Source organism: Malania oleifera, chromosome 2 (assembly GCF_029873635.1).
Source record: "Malania oleifera isolate guangnan ecotype guangnan chromosome 2, ASM2987363v1, whole genome shotgun sequence".
NCBI lineage: Eukaryota > Viridiplantae > Streptophyta > Magnoliopsida > Santalales > Ximeniaceae > Malania > Malania oleifera.
In genome coordinates this window covers 80,532,353-80,551,570 of record NC_080418.1, presented here as the reverse complement: position 1 = coordinate 80,551,570, position 19,218 = coordinate 80,532,353, and the positions used below count along the sequence as shown (strand labels likewise).

The window sequence follows — 19,218 nt, the reverse complement described above, 5'->3', positions numbered from 1 at the left end:
CTTGTTTACGTTTATTTGGCCTGTATTGGGTATTTGAAATCCGAACATTATACCATACTTTTCTGTCCTATGCTAGTGCGCCTATGGCCTTTTTAATGCTATTATGTGGGTAGTATTTCTTTATTTTTCTCTTCAATGTTTGTTTATATTGATTTCAATTTCCTTCTTTTTTGTTCCAAATTTTGTTTTTGGATGTTTTGAATGTTGTTTGGCAATTTTTTGCTTATTTGTGATGTTCCCCAATTCCTTAAAAACCAGGCCATTTTATCAATGCGAGTCATGTCAGTGCCATTTGGAACTGTGATGAGAATTGGTACTTTAGACCATGTTTCTATCTTTTTCTTGTTTTTCTCATGCAATAGGTCGACTTTAAATGGACTTTTCTGCATGGAAACCTTAATTTCACAGTGTTTGTTCTTAGTCATTGTTCATCTTCCATGTGTTCTTTTTCTTTGCTAACCGATTTTTTTATTGATTTTTATCGGAGTATTAACTTTGTTGTTTTTTTGTTGATGATATATGTATTTTTGCTTTTATAAGGAGAAGAAAGTTCTTTGATAGTACTTCTTACCCAAAAAAAAAAGGGTTCTTTTGATAGATCAAACAATAATTTTCTATGCTGAAATGCTTTTGATTTTGATAAAATTGGTATTCTTTGTTGTTGACCCTGTTTATGGTGTAGGTAGCATTTGCATGATCATTAAACATGGATATGATACAACATGGGCACAAATATGTGATTTTTCCTGAAAATAAATAGTACGTGGATGCAATGTGGCCATACATGCATGTGATGGTTTATTAAATTTAGGACATGATAGTTCCTAAAAACTTAGGACATGGATACAGTAACATTTTCCAGATACTTTTAGAGTGGAATCAGTTTTCACCTTTCGTTTTCCCTTAGAAGTATTATTCTATCCATAAATAGTCTCTCTAAGAATAAATGAAAAATATGTTTATATTTTCTCCTTTTCTTCTTTTTTTGGCTCTTACGTTAGGTATTATATGCCTAAAAGCTAAAATCTGGCAACGTGGATGCAATGTTGCCATACATGCATGATGATTTATTAAATGTAGGACATGATAGTTCCTGAAAACATAAGACATGGACACAGTAACGTTTTCCAGCTTCTTTTGTGTGGAATCAGTTTTAACCTTTTTTTTTTTTTTTCCTGAAAAAAACTTTGAAGTAATATTTTATCCATAAATAGTCTCTTTAAGAATAGATGAAAAAATGTTATATATATTTTTTTCCTTTTCTTCTTTTCTTGGCTCATACGTCAGGTATTATGTGCCCAAAAGCTAAAATCTGGCGACATGTATGACCACCTGGTACATTAGAGCACAGCTACAGTATATTGAGCCTTTGAATTTTTAAGTAGACTGGTTGTTTCTTGACCTAATGGTCTCGATCCCCATTCTTATTATTAAGTTTTAGCACTAGTAAATGATGGGATTATGCTCAGTTCACATTATCAAGCCCAACAAACTTGCACGTGAGTGAATGTGTTGGATAATAAAACCTTTTCTCAGGCCCTCATCTAGGGACTTAACCGATGAGGTGGGCTGGTTGCTTAATATTATGGAGCCTAAAAACTTGTGCTATTTTAATGGTAAATTAGTATTTCTTCTCTTAAATAAAAATTGAAGACATTTGAAGAATGCCATTGAAAGAAAAGCTTATAGTTCAAAATGTTCAGTTTGATTCAATATATTACATATAATATAATCTTCCACAACTTCATTATTTTATATTTTACAGTTTTTTAGTGGATTTTATTAGTCTAATGCTACAGAGATTTCTATTGAGTGGACTTGATTATTTGAAAATAAATCTGATCTAAATGAGTAAACTGTAGTTTTTACGCAATTTGTCTTGCTGGGAATGTCATTTATGGAATATTAGATAGGTCCATTGTCTACAAATATTAGCATGGGTTACAATTCTGTACAACACAGTGAAGCATGATTTGAAAACTATGGGGCCACTTGCCTGTTGCTTATTTTGTGTGTTGCTTGTCATGCCCTCTTTACAAAACCATTTTTTATTAAATATCAAACACATTCTTTTCTGAATAAAAATATACACGACTTGCTGTCATTGTCATGAAATTGAATCATGCTCATGTTCAGGCACTGCCAAAGCTCTCCTAGGCCCAGAAACTCCTCACTTTGCTTATGAAACTATTGTATAATTGTGTGTTTCAAAATAATGTTGACATTCACATCAAATCTTACTTTATTCACTTCTACAGTTTCAATGTCTTGAAAATCCAGTATGTATTCCTATTCTTCTAATACTTCATTTTTGTTATGAAACATCTGTGCATATCCTAATTTTTTTTTTAATGTTTTATTTTCATTGACAGAGTGTAGGTTTAGAGTCATTATCCGATATTGATGATCTGACGAGTACATTTGCAAAGGTTAGCTTTCTTAACATTTATGATCATGCTGGCTGCCTGGCAGTTAGGGATACATTTTTGTTATGGTAGCACTTGTTAAGAAGTTGTTTATTTCCAATGGCTTGTTAAAAAAAACGGAAGTTCTTTTTTGTTAGTAGGCATGAGTTGAGTAGACCAATTGTCAATTGCTTATTGGCATGGAATGGCTGTATGTTTGCTACTTTCTAATATAGAGCATGGAATGCACTAACTAATCTTTGCACTTATTATTGCACTTAAAAATCCTTCCTTTATGAGCTAATTGCAGAGTTCAAGGTTTTGACATCTACCCTGTAGGAATGATCGGACTTAAAATGGAAAAAGAGGTTGATGTGAATACAGATGTGAAAAAAGGGGCGGTTCTGTGAATCCTTTTTGAATGCACTTGAGGTCTTCGATGTCAGTAGAATTTCTTTCCTTGGGAAATACTGCTGTCATGGTCACACAAGAGTTCTCTAAAAGTGAAAATCCAAGAAAAATAAGCCTTTTAATGATGATGCAAGTAAGGCCCTGAAAATAAGGCAGTGCTTGATACAATCTTCCAACCAATGACAGTAGAAATACCTCTTAGATAGGCATAATTTGCAAATATTAACTTCAGAACTGAGAGCAGAATGCCTGAGTGGGTAACTGGACGAATCTAGGAATGATTAACCACCGGTTTCCTTTGCTTGAGAACCTTAGCTGGTTTGCAGCAGATTTTGTAGAGGATTTCTCCTGGAGAAGGATGGCAAGGGGAAGAGAGAGAAGAGAGAAGAGAGAAGAAGCAGATAGGAGCAAATAAGAATAACAAAAGAGAAGGAAGAGCTGCACAAGAGAAAGTGGAAGAGAGAGGGAGAAGCAAAGGTATTATTAAAGCTTGATATACATTGTTGGCCCACAACCTAATAGCTTAAGTTTTTAGGTAAAGTGATAATCTAACATGGTATCAGAGCTGGTTACCAGGAGGTCCTGGGTTCTAGTCTCATTGCCTGCATTTGTATTTTCGTGTTTAAAAAATTATTATATTCCCTGTAATGGGTTTTATCTATTGTGTATCTCTCCACATGCTGTTGGGCTGCACGTGTGGGGGAGTGTTAAAGCTTGATATACATCATTGGCCCACAACCTAGTGGCTGAATCTTTTCAGTACAGTGGTAACCTAACAAGTACATTAGTATTCAAATTCTCACTTAATCAAAACTACTTATTACACCCCTTAGCCTATATTATAGGCAAACAGGAAAGCCTAAAGACTTAAATAGCCTAAAATTATGAAGTATCCGAAAACTAATTAAAATCCCAAATTACCTTAGTATCAAAAAGACCCAAAAGAACTGTAATTCCTATAGTATTCAAAATTCCCAAATTTTAACTGAAACTCAAGTTTTTAAATCAAAGACTGGAATACGAGTTACAAAGGCAGCCCTCTTAACCTTTCCTGGCTAGAGAAAATTCAACATCGAGTTTTTAGTGGAGTGGCGCAAACTCAATATGCTGGAACCGTATCAATGAATGAATTGCATATCCTCCTCCAGCACTCTGAGGAAGTAGCAGACAATCTCCAATTAAAGCAGCATCACATCAAAATTTCACAACTATGATTCGCATGTGACAATATGGTGGTAACAGTCATCTTGTGATAAACAATTGCTGCATATCACTATCTTGCTCATGGTTTTAAAAACCAGTAGCCATCATCGTAACCAACTAACCGTAATGATTTAGATGTAATGGTCATGGTTATTGTGGACATCACATAATCAAATAGACACTGTGTCCATGAATTCTTTTTTGCATTAGTAAACTTGTTAAAAACATAAAGATTCACCTGTTCTGTTCCCAGAATCCTACATAATAATGCATTAAATGATTCTTAGTAAATTTAAAATCAACCTAAATATAGCATATACTGCATGTATTAGATGTCATCTTAGTTGCTTTAGTTGCTATTGGTGAGAAAAAGCATGCTTTTGGTACTTTATTGATTATAAGTAAAGTTTAACTAAAAAATATCATAAATATAGGGAGACATAAAATATAGAATGTTCATATATCAAGCAAATGCAAAAATGCATAGCAATAGAGCATACTTTTGTCTCCATATTAGCTGTAAAAATATTTTACGAATAAAAATGAAAAAACTTACTAACTTACAATATGCAAATATATAATTTTAATGAGAGAAAAAGTTAGGTTTATATGAATGCTAGTTATTAAAGAAATATGTTTATATAAAAAAAAATAAACCTCAAAATTTTCTAGCTAAAATAAACCGACTTAAAAATTGAGTTCTAAGCTCTAATATGGGGAAGAAAGTGAAAAAATGCAAAAGAAAAAAAAGAGGTTCAAAGGCTGATAATGTAACCTGTAGAAGCCTGTAGCTGTCCACAATGGATGGTACAGTACTGTTTAAGGAGAGTATCAGCCGATATGGTTGTGAATTGGAGGACCTCTAACCCATCGCCCTGATAGTTTTGGACACCTTCGATACCATTATGTGATGGCTGATACATCCATTATGCACTCATTTTTAAAACTATGCTCTCACTATAATCCTTGTGCCAGATTTTTAACCCTAGTGCAATCAACATTCTGAGGTTTTGTGAAGGCAGCTAGGAAATCAATGGGAAGGGGCTTTGAAAGGGAGCATTACCAAGAGCAGGTATGAATGTTCTTTGTGAAGGCCGTTGGGAAATCAATTGCGGATTTGTTTGAATTGTTTGAAGGGCAGATACAATCCATTTGAGGAAGTTTAGAGGAAAAAAAGAAATTAAAGGCCTCAATAAAATGGGAGGTAAGCAGCAGCAGCACCAAAGGAGAGGTGGTCAATAGGGAGTTAAAAGGACTGGAATTTGCAACCAAATATGACCGTAATGGAGCGGAAAAGGGGCTATTGAATGGTAAGACAGAAAAACAATCATTTTACAATGAAGAATTCAAAGATAATTGTTTGGAATGTTAGAAAAAGAAGCAATAGGACAGTAACTAAACATTATTTGAATGAGAGGGACAGTCCCTGCATCCAAAAACTATGTGCGGGAGTTGCTTATCAGCTATTGCACAACAGGCTATGGAAATAGAAATTTCTGTTGGGAGGCCTTTCCTGCAAGGGCAACAGCTGGGGGACATGAAACCCAAAAGCTTTTACGAATCCTTCGTTTATGTCCTTGATAGAATGGGCTTTGGAGATCAGTGGTATAGATGGATTGAGAAATTTTCTTTTTCTTCCTTGAGATTTTCGATGTTTTTGTTTTGGGGGTGGGATGGAGAGTTTGTTCTCACCCCTCTTGTTTATCACACTCAACCTACATAAGCAAGATAATCCCACTAGAAGAAGGGACCGAATGGAGCTTAATAGTGGCAAGGTTTTAAACTTCAAGTTTTTACTAAAGTTTCAATGCTTCTGAAGTACAAAAGTTCCAATGAAAAATTTTATTTCAACTTCAAAAATGATTGAAATTTGTAAAGGGCCATTTGGTATCATTTATGTTTCCTGTTTTCTGTTTTCGTTGATATAAAGTGAATGCATTTGTGTTGCTAATTTTTTGTTTTTTTTGTGATTTTTTTACAAAACTGTTGTGTCAAAATGTTGCTATTGTACTTTAATATCCAACATTGACTTTTACGGATTAAATATAAAATTTTTAATTAGTTTTGGAAATATGAACCAAACAGGTAGCTTTCAGTTTTTAGTTTCAGTTTTCAGTTTTTCTTTCTGGTTCCCATTCCTTAATTATTGACAATGATACCAAACAACCCTGTAGTACAGCATGGGATTCTATTATGAAACTTTAGAAATTATTGATAGACATAATAATTCAAGATTTTGAAATAAAAATATTTTAATTAAAATGCTTCTAGTACAGGATATGTTGTATAAAGTGTTAAATGTGTAATATAACAATGATATTAAACATATTTAATTAGTATGAATGAAATTCATTAATCAATTAGAAATTATTTATTATATAAATACATATAATCTGTACATAAGTGGTCAATAAAATTTTGTAGCTAATATCTAAGTTAAAATTTTCATATAATTTCAAAAGCTTGAAAGCTATTCATATCCTTTTTGTATTATGTTTAGTTTCAATAAGAAAAGAAAATGTTCCAAGTTACTCAGTAATCCAGTTAGGAATCAGGAACACCAATTATCCAGTCCTTGAACCACCAGGCAAGGAACAACCCAGCAAAGGAGAGGAACTCATAGAAAGAAATGCTATTCTCTATTCAGGAATTATTCATCATTTACAAGGTGTCTCAGCAAATATTCGGATAAATTACAAATCAGATACTTGTTTAATTTATTCGAAGTCCAGCACAGACATCAACACTGATCAAGAGGAACCATTCATGAAATTTGAGAAAGTTTTATTAGAAAACAAAGTTCCTAATCTTCCAGAAGACATCAGAAAGAAGTTTTGCAATAAAATAAATGAGGTACCCGGACATATCTGCAATTATTGTACCGAAGGAATCATTAAAGCAGATAGCAACTCAGCACCATCCGAGGACCCCACAGAAGACGAAGACCTGCTAGTGGAGGAATAAAGCAAGAACCCACTAACCGACAGGATGTAGACATTAAGCATCCACCATCAGCAATAATGTAGATATTTTATTTCAATATGTACGCCGAGGCCTGCTATTGGTTACTTTAACTAATAGTAATGGTTTTGGAATCTTATCTTTTATTTTGTAATGTTTAAGTCCGGAGTTGAGGTCCGCCTCAGCCCCTATAAATGTAAGGCTCCTCTGCTATAATCGGGGAGCCAAAGTTGTGAAAATAAATCCTTTGTGATTTTATTGGAGTTCTTCAGTCTCCCTGACCTCTGGTCAGTACTATCCTTGAGGTCATACTCGGGAGGGATAGCAGCATCATCTAAACTATTACCTTATCATCATCATCATACAAATTAGCCTTCAAGCATCATCAAATAGCAGAGCTCTCTCAAGATTGCTCAAAGGTATCTGTATCTGATATTCGTGTTAGATTACAGAGTGATAGCAAGTTTGCAAAAATTAGTTAGTCATCCTTTAAATCTGAGAGAACCTCAGCTATTATCCAGCAATAGTACTGACCAGAGGTCAGGGAGACTGAAGAACTCCAATAAAATCACAAAGGATTTATTTGACAACTTTGGCTCCCCGATTATAGCAGAGGAGCCTTACATTTATAGGGGCTGAGGCGGACCTCAACTCCGGACTTAAACATTACAAAATAAAAGATAAGATTCCAAAACCATTACTATTAGTTAAAGTAACCAATAGCAGGCCTCGGCGTACATATTGAAATAAAATATCTACATTATTGCTGATGGTGGATGCTTAATGTCTACATCCTGTCGGTTAGTGGGTTCTTGCTTTATTCCTCCACTAGCAGGTCTTCGTCTTCTGTGGGGTCCTCGGATGGTGCTGAGTTGCTATCTGCTTTAATGATTCCTTCGGTACAATAATTGCAGATATGTCCGGGTACCTCATTTATTTTATTGCAAAACTTCTTTCTGATGTCTTCTGGAAGATTAGGAACTTTGTTTTCTAATAAAACTTTCTCAAATTTCATGAATGGTTCCTCTTGATCAGTGTTGATGTCTGTGCTGGACTTCGAATAAATTAAACAAGTATTTGATTTGTAATTTATCCGAATATTTGCTGAGACACCTTGTAAATGATGAATAATTCCTGAATAGAGAGTAGCATTTCTTTCTATGAGTTCCTCTCCTTTGCTGGGTTGTTCCTTGCCTGGTGGTTCAAGGACTGGATAATTAGTGTTGCTGATTCCTAACTAGATTACTGAGTAACTTGGAACATTCCCCCCCCCCCCCCCCTGCCGAAAGGTCAAATATGGGATAAGTTCCATATGTTTTTAAGTAGACTTGTCTGTCTTTGCTGAATCTGCTTAAATAATTACCGATAACTGACTGCATTTTTTCTGGAAAATACTTCAATGGTTGAATATTGTCCAGATAGATGCAATCTGTTAATCCTAATTTAAATAGTTCATAAGTAGCTAGGTCTGATGCTTCTAGCATAATTATTACTTTTACTCCTATTGTATCCCTGAATTTAGGATAGAAGTTTAAACTTCTATGCCTATCTTTATAGAAGGATAGAATATGGAGATAATCACTGAATTTCTTCCGAGTGATTTTTAGTAGTTCATGTCTTGCTGAAATGCTGTCAATCTGGGCAATGGTTGGGATTTTTCCAATCATTGTCTTTTTTCCTGAACTTTTGCCGGAGGCGAATCTTCTTGCTTTAGGTGATGGTTGCTGAATGGTGGTGCTGTAGGATGCTTTCTCTTTTTATAGGGCTTCCTTAGCTTCCTGCATAGTGCTGTATTTTTTGTGGGTAACATTCTTTCCTGAAATGTGTGGTGCTGCCTCGTCATAGATCCCTCTCATTGGACTGGTGAAGATGACATAATAGTTTTTCTTGTTGCTGTTGCTGTTGCGTGCAAGTTCATCTGCCTTTTCTGTTTCTTTCTGAAAAGTAGATACTTCTTCGCTGTTGCTTCTTTTTTCTTCAATGGTGCTTCCTTTCATGATTGCTAGAGTTGCTTCTAGATTCTGCAATTCTTGTTTCAGCTGCTGTATTTTTTCCATCTTTTGCTGGATCTGAAGCTTTTTCTGCTGAACGTGGTTCTCAATAGTCTTTATTGCTCCTTCCATTCTCTTGTTAGTGTGTCCGCTCCAAAATTATCTTGTGACTTGATCAACAGTACTTGAAAATCGTATTGACTTAATTCGAGTTGCCATCGAATTAGTCTTCCTTGATTGTAATTGGCCTTAATATTGTATTTAAGGAATCCTGTAAGGTATTTGGAATCGGTTTGAAGAATAAATGGTTTGGGTAATAAATCAATTTTCCATTTTCTGAAGGTTCTGAGTGCTGCAAGGGTTTCTAGTTCATGGATGGGATATCTGGTTTCGGTATCTGAGAAAGTACCGCTTATATATTTGGTTAATTTTAGCAATCATCCAAATGACTGTGTGCTGAATAACTGCTGAAGTTTTGAATGAGGTTCCTTTAGGAGCTCATTCTTATTGCTGATTTGATATTGCTGAAGTAGTTGATACGGTAATGCTGCCATTACCGCTCCCCAATAACCATTACTGGCATCGGTGGAAACAACTAATAAATCCTGATCACAAGCATTGTATAATCTGGGTAGATTAACACAAGCTTGTTTTAACTGCTGAATATTATTGCTGTCTTTATCAGTCCAAGTCCAAGGGACTTTTTCCGATAATTTCTGCTGAGGTGGTTTTCATAAAGCTGATAAATTCTTTAAAAAACCTTGATCACTTATATAATTCATATTTCCTAAAAACCTTTGTAATTGTATTCTGTTTTCTATTTTATTTGGAAACTGATTTAATTTTTCAACAATATGTGGTTGTAAAACAATTTCTCCTGAAGAAATACTTAATCCGAGAAAATCAATTTTTTCTTTTGCAATAATAGCTTTTGGTTGTGATAAAATGATTCCTTTTTCTTTACATCGATCAATGACCTTTGTAACTTCTTTCAAATGCTGAATTTTATTTCCTGCACTAAAAATAATAATATCGTCTATATAAATTGCACTGCAATATTCACCCGGTTATCCATAGCTGAGGTTCTCTCAGATTTAAAGGATGACTAACTAGTTTTTGCAAACTTGCTATTACTCTGTAATCTGACACGAATATCAGATACAGATACCTTTGAGCAATCTTGAGAGAGTTCTGCTATTTGATGATGCTTACTAGCTGATGCTTGAAGGCTAATTTGTATGATGATGATGATAAGGTAATAGTTTAGATGATGCTGCTATCCCTCCAGAGTATGACCTCAAGGATAGTACTGACCAGAGGTCAGGGAGACTGAAGAACTCCAATAAAATCACAAAGGATTTATTTTCACAACTTTGGCTCCCCGATTATAGCAGAGGAGCCTTACATTTATAGGGGCTCAGGTGAAGATAAATGAAAAGAAATGTTTTAATTTGTGTTTTGAACATCAATTTTAAATTTGAAGGAAATTTCATTCTATAGTTAAAATTTTGGTGAATTTTGCTAAAAATTTGCGTTTTTGTTAGACTTTGGTTGGTTCATGGAAAATTTGATGGAAAATTCGTTAAATTGAAAGTGTTTGCCCTTTCAATTTAGGGTCGTGAAATTGGAAATTTTGATGAAAATTTTGACAATTTTTAGTAAACTTAAGATCACGAATGGGAAAAGTTTTGGGATATAATTTTGGGGTTACATCCATGGTGTATTTGGGATTATTTTGGAAATAGAATGTGGGAACTTGTTTAAAATTTTTTGAGAAAAAAATTGCGGAGCGGAAGAGTAATCTCCTAAAGTAAATAAAAGAGGGGCATGGTCACTTTCATCATTAGTACAATGGCTAACCTACCAGTTTATTTTATGCCCTTTTTTCCATCATTAGTTCAGTGGCACTGTCCCAAAAACAGTCAACAAAGATTTTTGTGGGAGAGTAAGGCATAATGAGAGCATGCATAAACCGACAATTAGATCACGTTTGATTACAAAAACAAAGAAGATAGAATAGGAGAATACAATATTTATTCCCATTCTCTTTTGGTCTAGTGTCAAAGCTCTTAAGTGTATCCGCTGAGACACATGCAATCATGATTCTCACAACCATGCACTTCTCACTCTTTTGAGAAGAGGGAGGGAAGAATAAAAAAGTGGGGCAACAGTATTTTTAGCTTAGTGTTTCTCAGATAGGAACAAGAGATTGGTACTTGGGGTCCCATAACCCTAATCTTGATTGGGATTTTATGCATTCTATTATTTCCAATTTTGCTCCTCCTATGTACATCTTATGCATTTAATCTGTCCTTCAATATAACAAAGAAAAAATGACATTATGTATGAGGTATCTTTCAATCCACAATCCCTAAGAAACCCATCAAAACTTTTAGTGCTAAACCTCAACTCCCCTAGGTTTTTTGTGTGAACCTGAAAAACACCCCCTAAAATCCACGAAGGATATAAAATACCATAAAAAACATGAAACTCACCCAAGAATGATCAAAAGCACATGTCTAGAAGGGCCATAATTTTTATCTATGTTAAATGAAGGTATATTAAGAGAGAAAGAAATACAACCATGAGAGGACATAATACTCAAAAAAGAGAAATATAACGCAAAACAAGAGAGAGAAGGAACTAACTAAAGAAAACTAAGAAATCCCATTTTGAACCCCTTTTTATCATAAATAATGGAGAATTTCAAGTTAGCTCATTCTTACAGTCCCTTCTCTGCCTTACTTTTGTAGTCATACAAATGGACTTCCTTGCCTACCTGGCCATAGACAGTTTGTCCCACAGTATGTCCAACAGTTATTGTGTCTCTAGGTCCTTCCCATTATGCTCCTCCACATGAAAATCGGGGGTTGGCGAAATACAACCCTTATTCTGTCCATTCATCTCTCTCTCCTTTCATGTCACATCATCCTCAAAGATAGGAACACCCTTTAAAATATTGAGCAGAAATGAGATTCCACCGCCGCCCAGTAAATCAGTGGAAGATTCTGAAACATAGCCCAATTGATCACAAACCTCATCTAATCGTGCTCTGCCATCACAAGCAGAATTACTATTGGTGCTCTCTTGATCAGATCCACCCAATTTCTTGTTCTCAGTTGGAATTTTCTCAGTAACCTTCTTTATTGACTCTAACATCGGCCTATTCAGTATATTCTCAATATAAAAATTGCCATCGTATTCCTTTCGGGTATATTCACTTATAAATCCTTTCTCATACCTTTTGGAATCCCCCCCCTCCCCTAACCTTTTTCATTGGAACTACATTCTTTGAAGGGCTAAGGTGCCCAGAAGATTTGGGTCTTTATCTATTTCTCTCTCTCTCTCTCTCTCTCTCTCATGCGCGTGTGCGGCCATCCCTCTCCTTATCTTTCTTCCTTCTTCCTTTTCCTTTCTTATTCCCTTCTCGTTCTGTTCTGCTCCTCTATTCTGTAAAACACTAATCCGTAAAATTTCATCTTCATCTGGTAAGGACCATGCGTCACCTGAAAATTTCCATCCGCTGACCCCTCCAAAATTCAACCTTGCTGGTTCTACCACCGTCCAGAAAATCATCACCGGAGGATCCTTGCTGGAGGCACATGCGCTTGTGACGCGTGTGTTGAAATTTTCCAAAGTCTTCTCCTACGTCCAGAACTGCAAGAAATTTACTCCACCCACAATATTTTGGATTTTATCCTGAATTTTGTTGCTTTTTGATTGAAAACTGTGATCAAATATGGTTCACATTTCTAAGGATAAATTCATCCTGGTCTTAGATTGCCAAAATCTCCGAGCTTCAAAGGCCTGCCAGCATTCAGATTGAGGCTTAGCTGCTGTATTTTGAGACTTACTATGACAAATTAGTTTTATTTGTGAGATTTTGATGTTGGTCTGAAGAAATGCAACTTTGATTATTTGATACATATTCTTGGGAAAACAAATTCAATGTGCCAGCATCATTCTTCAAGTTTGAGCATCTATGAGTGTCTAAGGACTTTTGGTAAGGTTTTATAAACTTATACTACTTGGATTTGATAGAAATTCATTTATTGTCGTTTAACAGATTGGTGCTTGTTTGAACTTGCATCAGTCCATATTTGTCTTTGGGTTTAAAGAAAGAAATGATGAATTGATTCCACATATCTAGTTCCCACCTAGTTGGAAATTTTCATCAATTGATAAAACCTAGGTGTCCTATTTTTGATGATTGTTGAAGCCCTCTGCATATTAAATTGAGATTTGAGTTGCGAATCGAAATTCCAATTTAGTGAATCGTGAATTGAGAATTGAATCGAATCGTAAGATTCTGTACAAAATTTGAAAAATTATTCCAAATAACATGCACTTATGTACAACAAAATAAAATAGCAAAACCCATTGAAATTTCAACAAATATGGATCAATCATGTTGTTAATTGGAACGATGGTTGCCATTAGAGGCAAGTTTTGTAGGCCTGAATCCTACCATGATCTATTAAACTCTCTCTATATATTTTTATAAAGGAAAAACTAGTGATATACAAAAATATACACCATGATCTTTCCATCCCATCTCTATAACGTATCAAGTTACGGTAGTTTGCCACAAAACTATAAGTCCAAGATGTGTCATGAGTTGTCATTTTTAAAAGCAAAAAGGATATCTAGAAACCCACATCTCATATGCTTAAAATGAAACAAACTAAACTCTAAACCATCGATAATAGTATATAGACTGCTAATGTGCAATGTTGTGCATCATCATTCATCATCCCATTCCCCTAATGCAGGGTCATCTTCATTGTCTACTACAATCATCTCTTCTTGTTCCTCTTCTTCTTCATCCCCTTCCTCTTCATCAATCAGCCCAATGTCATATTCTTCAACATTTTTTCTGTTTCTTCGTTGATCAAATCTCAAGTTCCTTGGTCCTACATGATCATATGACATTATAGAATTATTGAAATATGACAGTTATTTTTAAAGCTCCATCTTCCATTCATAAACTAATTACTTATAGAGCAACAAATATGAAGTCATACAACTAAGACCTCTCTTTCTTTTCTTGAAATTTCTAGCTCCTCTGTTTTCTTCAAAACACTTACTGACATTCATACTTGGTCTTTTGATGATTAAAGTTTTGGGCAATTTGTTCCTTTGTTCTATCCATGGCTTCATATATATATATATATACATACCCCATTGCCGGTTTTGCATCACCATCATGAAACCTCAGAGCTTTCACCATTGGGTTCACACACTTCAAGCAATACCTTATTGATTTCCAAAACTTGTCATCACACAATAATATGACCTCCACTTTCATTGCTTTCAACCTAGAAGGATAGTGACACATGGCCCACTTCTTTGATGCAAACATGGGTCAAAGAGTAGGTTCGTTTTCTTCAAAACTCTTTAATGTGAGAAAAGATGTAGCAAACCTTGTAACCTGACTCTCATCAATTCTGTTTTTTTTTTTTAGAAAACTATCTAAACATGTTAAGAATTTATGTGTTGGTAAATGAAGACGCACACCCCCTTAGCCTTCTGAATTGTATTATGAAAGATAGAAAAATCTCCAATATCATGCAAAATTAAGTCAATGCAATGGGCTGCACATGGAGGCCAAAAATATATGTTTGCTCTTCTTCGTTAGCTACTCATTGGCACCTACGTAAGCCGAGGCACTATTTGTCACCGCTTGAACCACATTTTCCCCTCCAATCTCTTCTACTAATGAGTCAAGAAATTCATACAATTTATAAGCATCCTTCACCACACTTGAAGTATCTATTGATTTAAGAAATATCGTGTCACTAGGACTATTAATAAGAAAATTTGTGAGATGCCTTTGTTTTGTGCCGGTCCTTCCAGTCTTTACCCATTCTTTCTTATATGATTCGATTGTTTGTTTGACACTATCAACTTTCTTTTTTCAAAAATGTGGCACTAGCCTCGTGATAACTTGGGAGCTTCAATTCCTTTCCATATTCCCCAACCGTCTTCATCATTGATGCCAATAATGGACTCTTCACCAAGTTGAATGGTAAAGCATGTCCCTGTAAAAGCCGGAAAATGCTTTAAACCACCGGCTCCGTATTTTTCACCAATGCATTCAAGGTTTGTTGCTTAAACCCTTTTCCCTTTACTTCTTGGCCCTTAGTTACAAAAGCATCCATGGCACCTTCTCTTTGTCGTCCTATAATTTGAACTTCTTGTTCTTGTTTTTCAAAAACTTCTTGAATAGTTTCTTATTCATTGTCAACATTCTTTTGTTTTACTCCTTCCAAAAGATTCACACATTTTTCCCTCACCTCTTCTAGACATTTCTTCTAAGGTAGCAACATTATCATGATCCCCTGCAAAATGATGCTTCATTCTAATTATGCCACCCCATCTTTCAAGGCCATAACAATTGCACTTCAAGTGGATCCTATTATCATTGATTTAGGAAAAATGATCCCATGTAGGATCTTCACTCTTTGTGTTGGAATTCATTTTGTCAGGCTTAGCACTTGAACTAGAAGCCAATTCCTGCACTCCAATACTCAAATAAGCACAAACTTTCCAAGTCAAATTTGAGTTTTCTTTAGTCAAAAAGTGTAAGAAACAACTAAAGAAGTATAATATAAATGTATAAAGAAACAACTAAATAAGTATAATATAAATACATAATACTATAACTATATGACTTACTAATTTATTATAAATTTATAACTCTGTTTTCTATAATAATAATAGAATATAAGTATAATACTAATAATTAATGAATACTTGAATATTATAAAATTTCACAAAGTATATTCTATTAATTGTTGAATAGTTGATGCAAATGCAATATATTTAACATTTAAGTATATGACAATTGTATGCATTCTTTTAAAAAAAAAAAATAAGAGAATGAATCAAGAAAATATTAATAAAAACTCAACTTTGTGGTTTTTAAGACTATATTTTAACAGAATTGTCATAAAAAACAATAAAGATTTGAACTTTATATATATATATATATATATATTTTAATGTATAGGCCTTCTTTAAAACTTTAACAACTAAAATAAGTAGAAAAAGTAAATTAAAAGTATAAACAAAACTGATTAAAATATAAAAAATGAAAGGAAGGCAACCAAGTTAAGTTATTAGTTACACGCCCGTACAGATGAATGTTCGGCCAGCCCCGCTTCGGGTTCTCTGCACTGCAGTTGGCACTGAGTGTTCTCCATGTCATAAGACTCACGACTGTTCTTTCAATGGCAGAAAAAATAGCCAGCTCCTCGTCTGGTTCTCTGATCTTTCTTCTATGGCAGAACAGAACAATAGAGGAGACAACTGGCAGTCCTTTGAAGCTCAATCTCAATGGCAGAAGCAGTGGACAGTGGAATGGTTGAAGAGAGAACAGAGGGGTGCCGAAGGGAAGGCTAAAGATCTCATTTCTTCTTTCCTTTGGAACAGAAGCTACGTAAAGGGCACAATTAACTAAATTGTGCAAAAAATGGGCGTAACATTGGGTTTTTCTTGGCCTTTAAAGCAGTAGGATATGCAAGTGCTGTGAGAGAAAAAAATCAATTGAATCGCACGATTCGATTCGATTCATCAATTCACTGTGAGAATCATTGGATTCTCCTTCAATTCAGCTTTAAACTTTACCCCTAATTATTTGACTCAATTTACTCTCCATTTGATACAAATCATACAATTTGAGTTGAGTCCTTCGCTTTTCTTAGATTGGTTGGATGACAATGACATGCAGAATTATTTTAATTGGTATGGATTGTGTGCATACCAGAGTATCTACTGAACTAAATCAAGACTTCTTGATTTAGCAAAGCAATATTGACAAAAAGTCGAAAGGGACTAATATTATGGTGGAGAAACTCCTATTGCCACATGGTCTGAAATGAAATATGTTTTAAGAGAGAAGTATAGCCGACATTTTTACATAGAGCAGTTAATGGACTGACTGTAGTCTTGGGCAACTTTCTTGTAGCCTTGCTGATTACTACCTTAAATTTAGAGACCTGCTTTATAGGTGTGCTCTTAGAGAGGAACCTAGAGTGCTGCTTATGTTTACAAAAGGGTTGAGGTTGATGACATCTGAAAGCATATTATTTTGCAAATTCGAAAATGTACAACTACTCTATCAGGGACTTTCCACATGGCTTTGGAAGCTTAGAGATTTCTCCCCTACCTACCCATAACACCATTTTCTATCTTAATGAGTTTCATCAATCTGAATCAATATCTCAATGGTCACGAGTTAGTCATAGGCCCACCAAAGATGTTTAGAGAAAACTCAGCTTGTTGAGGATAAATAATCGAATACCAAAAGTTCTTGTGCCAATTGTTGTATAACTGAATATCATGACTACATAAATGATCTGCATATTATTAGTGCCCAATTTCCTAATTCTTGAGTGGACATAGGTCACAAATATTCTTATCAAAATAAGGCCTTAGAATTGGCTTTAGTGACCCTAAACACTGTTGGTACCTCTAGGTTAGAGATGGACCTTGACTTGTCTCCAAACTTGGTCGTTGAGACTTGCAATGAACTTCAAGATGAGTTGCCAACTACTAGGATAGTTATGTTTGTCAATGAACTTTCTCTCTGACCTCAGTTTTCCATTTCTAACCTAAGGAATGAGGAACAACTGGTTGCTCTGGTGTTTGTTGAAAATTTTTTAGTGACCGTAAACACTGTTGCTACCTCTAGGCTAGAGATGGACCTTGACTTGTCTCCAAACTTGGGTGTTGAGACTTGCAATGAACTTCAAGATGAGTTGCCTGCTGCTAGGACAGTTATGTTTGTCAATGGCCTTCCTTTCCAACCTCATTTTTTCATTTCTAACCCAAGGAGTGAGGAACAATTGGTTGCTCCCGTGTTTGTTGAAAATTCTTTAATCATGGATCGTATTGTTGAAAGTTCCTTGAGATTATTTCAATAGATTTATGCTCCCATGCTCGCATCTCTCCCTCCACATCTTCTCCAGACACGTCCAGTGAAATATTGTCCATCATTCTAGAAAATGGACCCAATGCTTATTTGCTTGAGCCGCCAACTTGTTTGGAATTGTTGTTGTTTTATGACACTGCAGCCTTTTATTCTACTTGCAATTGGAAGATATTCCAGATGCTCTCCTGTGGTGATTGATGATGTAATGCAGATCGTGCCCCCTTTTGTTTTGCGTATATGTTTTGATTTTATTCCCACTCATGGAGTTAAAGCTACTACACAGCATTTCAGAACTTGATGTCTAGTTTTCTCTACAAGAGGAGTTTGATGGATAACTACCAATTAAGAACTCTAGATGTTTATGTTGTAGCCAATATTTTTAACTTTTTTTGGAAAATTTCTGCTTATTTTAGAAGTTAGTTATTTAGGTATATTGTGTTTATTTTAAACATTTTTGGTTTATTTTTGTAATTATTCGTTTTAATTAGGGTTATTTTGTAATTTTGTGTTCTAGTTGTATTGTTGGGTGTATAACTACTTTCTTTGTATTGTATTAGAACAATTATCAATTTCAATCAGATTGCAATTTAGTTTTCCTCTCTCTCTCTCTCTCTCTCTCTCTCAAGCAGCCCTCCTCTCTTTCTCCTCCTTATTCATCAACTTCTCCCTTCTCAATTCTTCATATCTTCCTTCTCAGTCTCTCTCCCTCAATTCTCTCTGTGTTCCTGATTTTTGTTTTTGTTTCTGTTTTTGTTCTACATCACATTGCTTTGGACTGTAAATAGGTATAGAATTTTCCTTTGGAGCTTTAATCCTTATGATATAGGGTTTCCCACAGCAAAAATGGGATCCATCAAAATCAATGTGATGCCAAAGAAGCATTGTTGCCACTCATGCAAGTCCTTGGAATTTTATTTCTCAGATTTTTTGTCTCTTCTGTGGGTTAGATTTCATGTTGATACTAGGATGAGAGTTTGTGTTTTGAAGGACCTTTGGATCTTTATGCATTCCTTTTTGTAGTCTTTATTGTCTTTTCAGTCACCATAATTGTCCTATTATTACTTTTTATTTTTAGTTTTGAGGGGAATATTATTTTGTGGAATTTTTATTTCTAAAGGAATTTGAAGGAGAGAGGAACAATCAATGTGTAAAGGGTGCTTGCTTCTTTTAGCCCATCCAAATCCTATAAATTTTGGATCTTGGATGATTTCAGGAAATTTCTGTTGTAAATCTTTTCTGACCATCTTCCCATTGATTCGATTGGGTAAAATTTTTCTTTACATGGAAGACCTCCTTAGGGAGCATTTAAATT

At 34.9% G+C, this 19,218-nt stretch overlaps 1 protein-coding gene across 1 annotated transcript in view; it reads left to right on the top strand.

Annotated features, from left to right (window-relative positions):
- LOC131148893 (protein PAT1 homolog 1-like) overlaps positions 1 to 19,218 on the top strand; it is a 64,791-nt gene that overhangs the window by 26,574 nt on the left and 18,999 nt on the right. Inside the window, exon 3 of the mRNA XM_058098850.1 lies at positions 2,373 to 2,429. Coding sequence (XP_057954833.1) covers positions 2,373 to 2,429 — 57 coding nt within the window. The remainder of the gene's footprint in view (positions 1 to 2,372; positions 2,430 to 19,218) is intronic.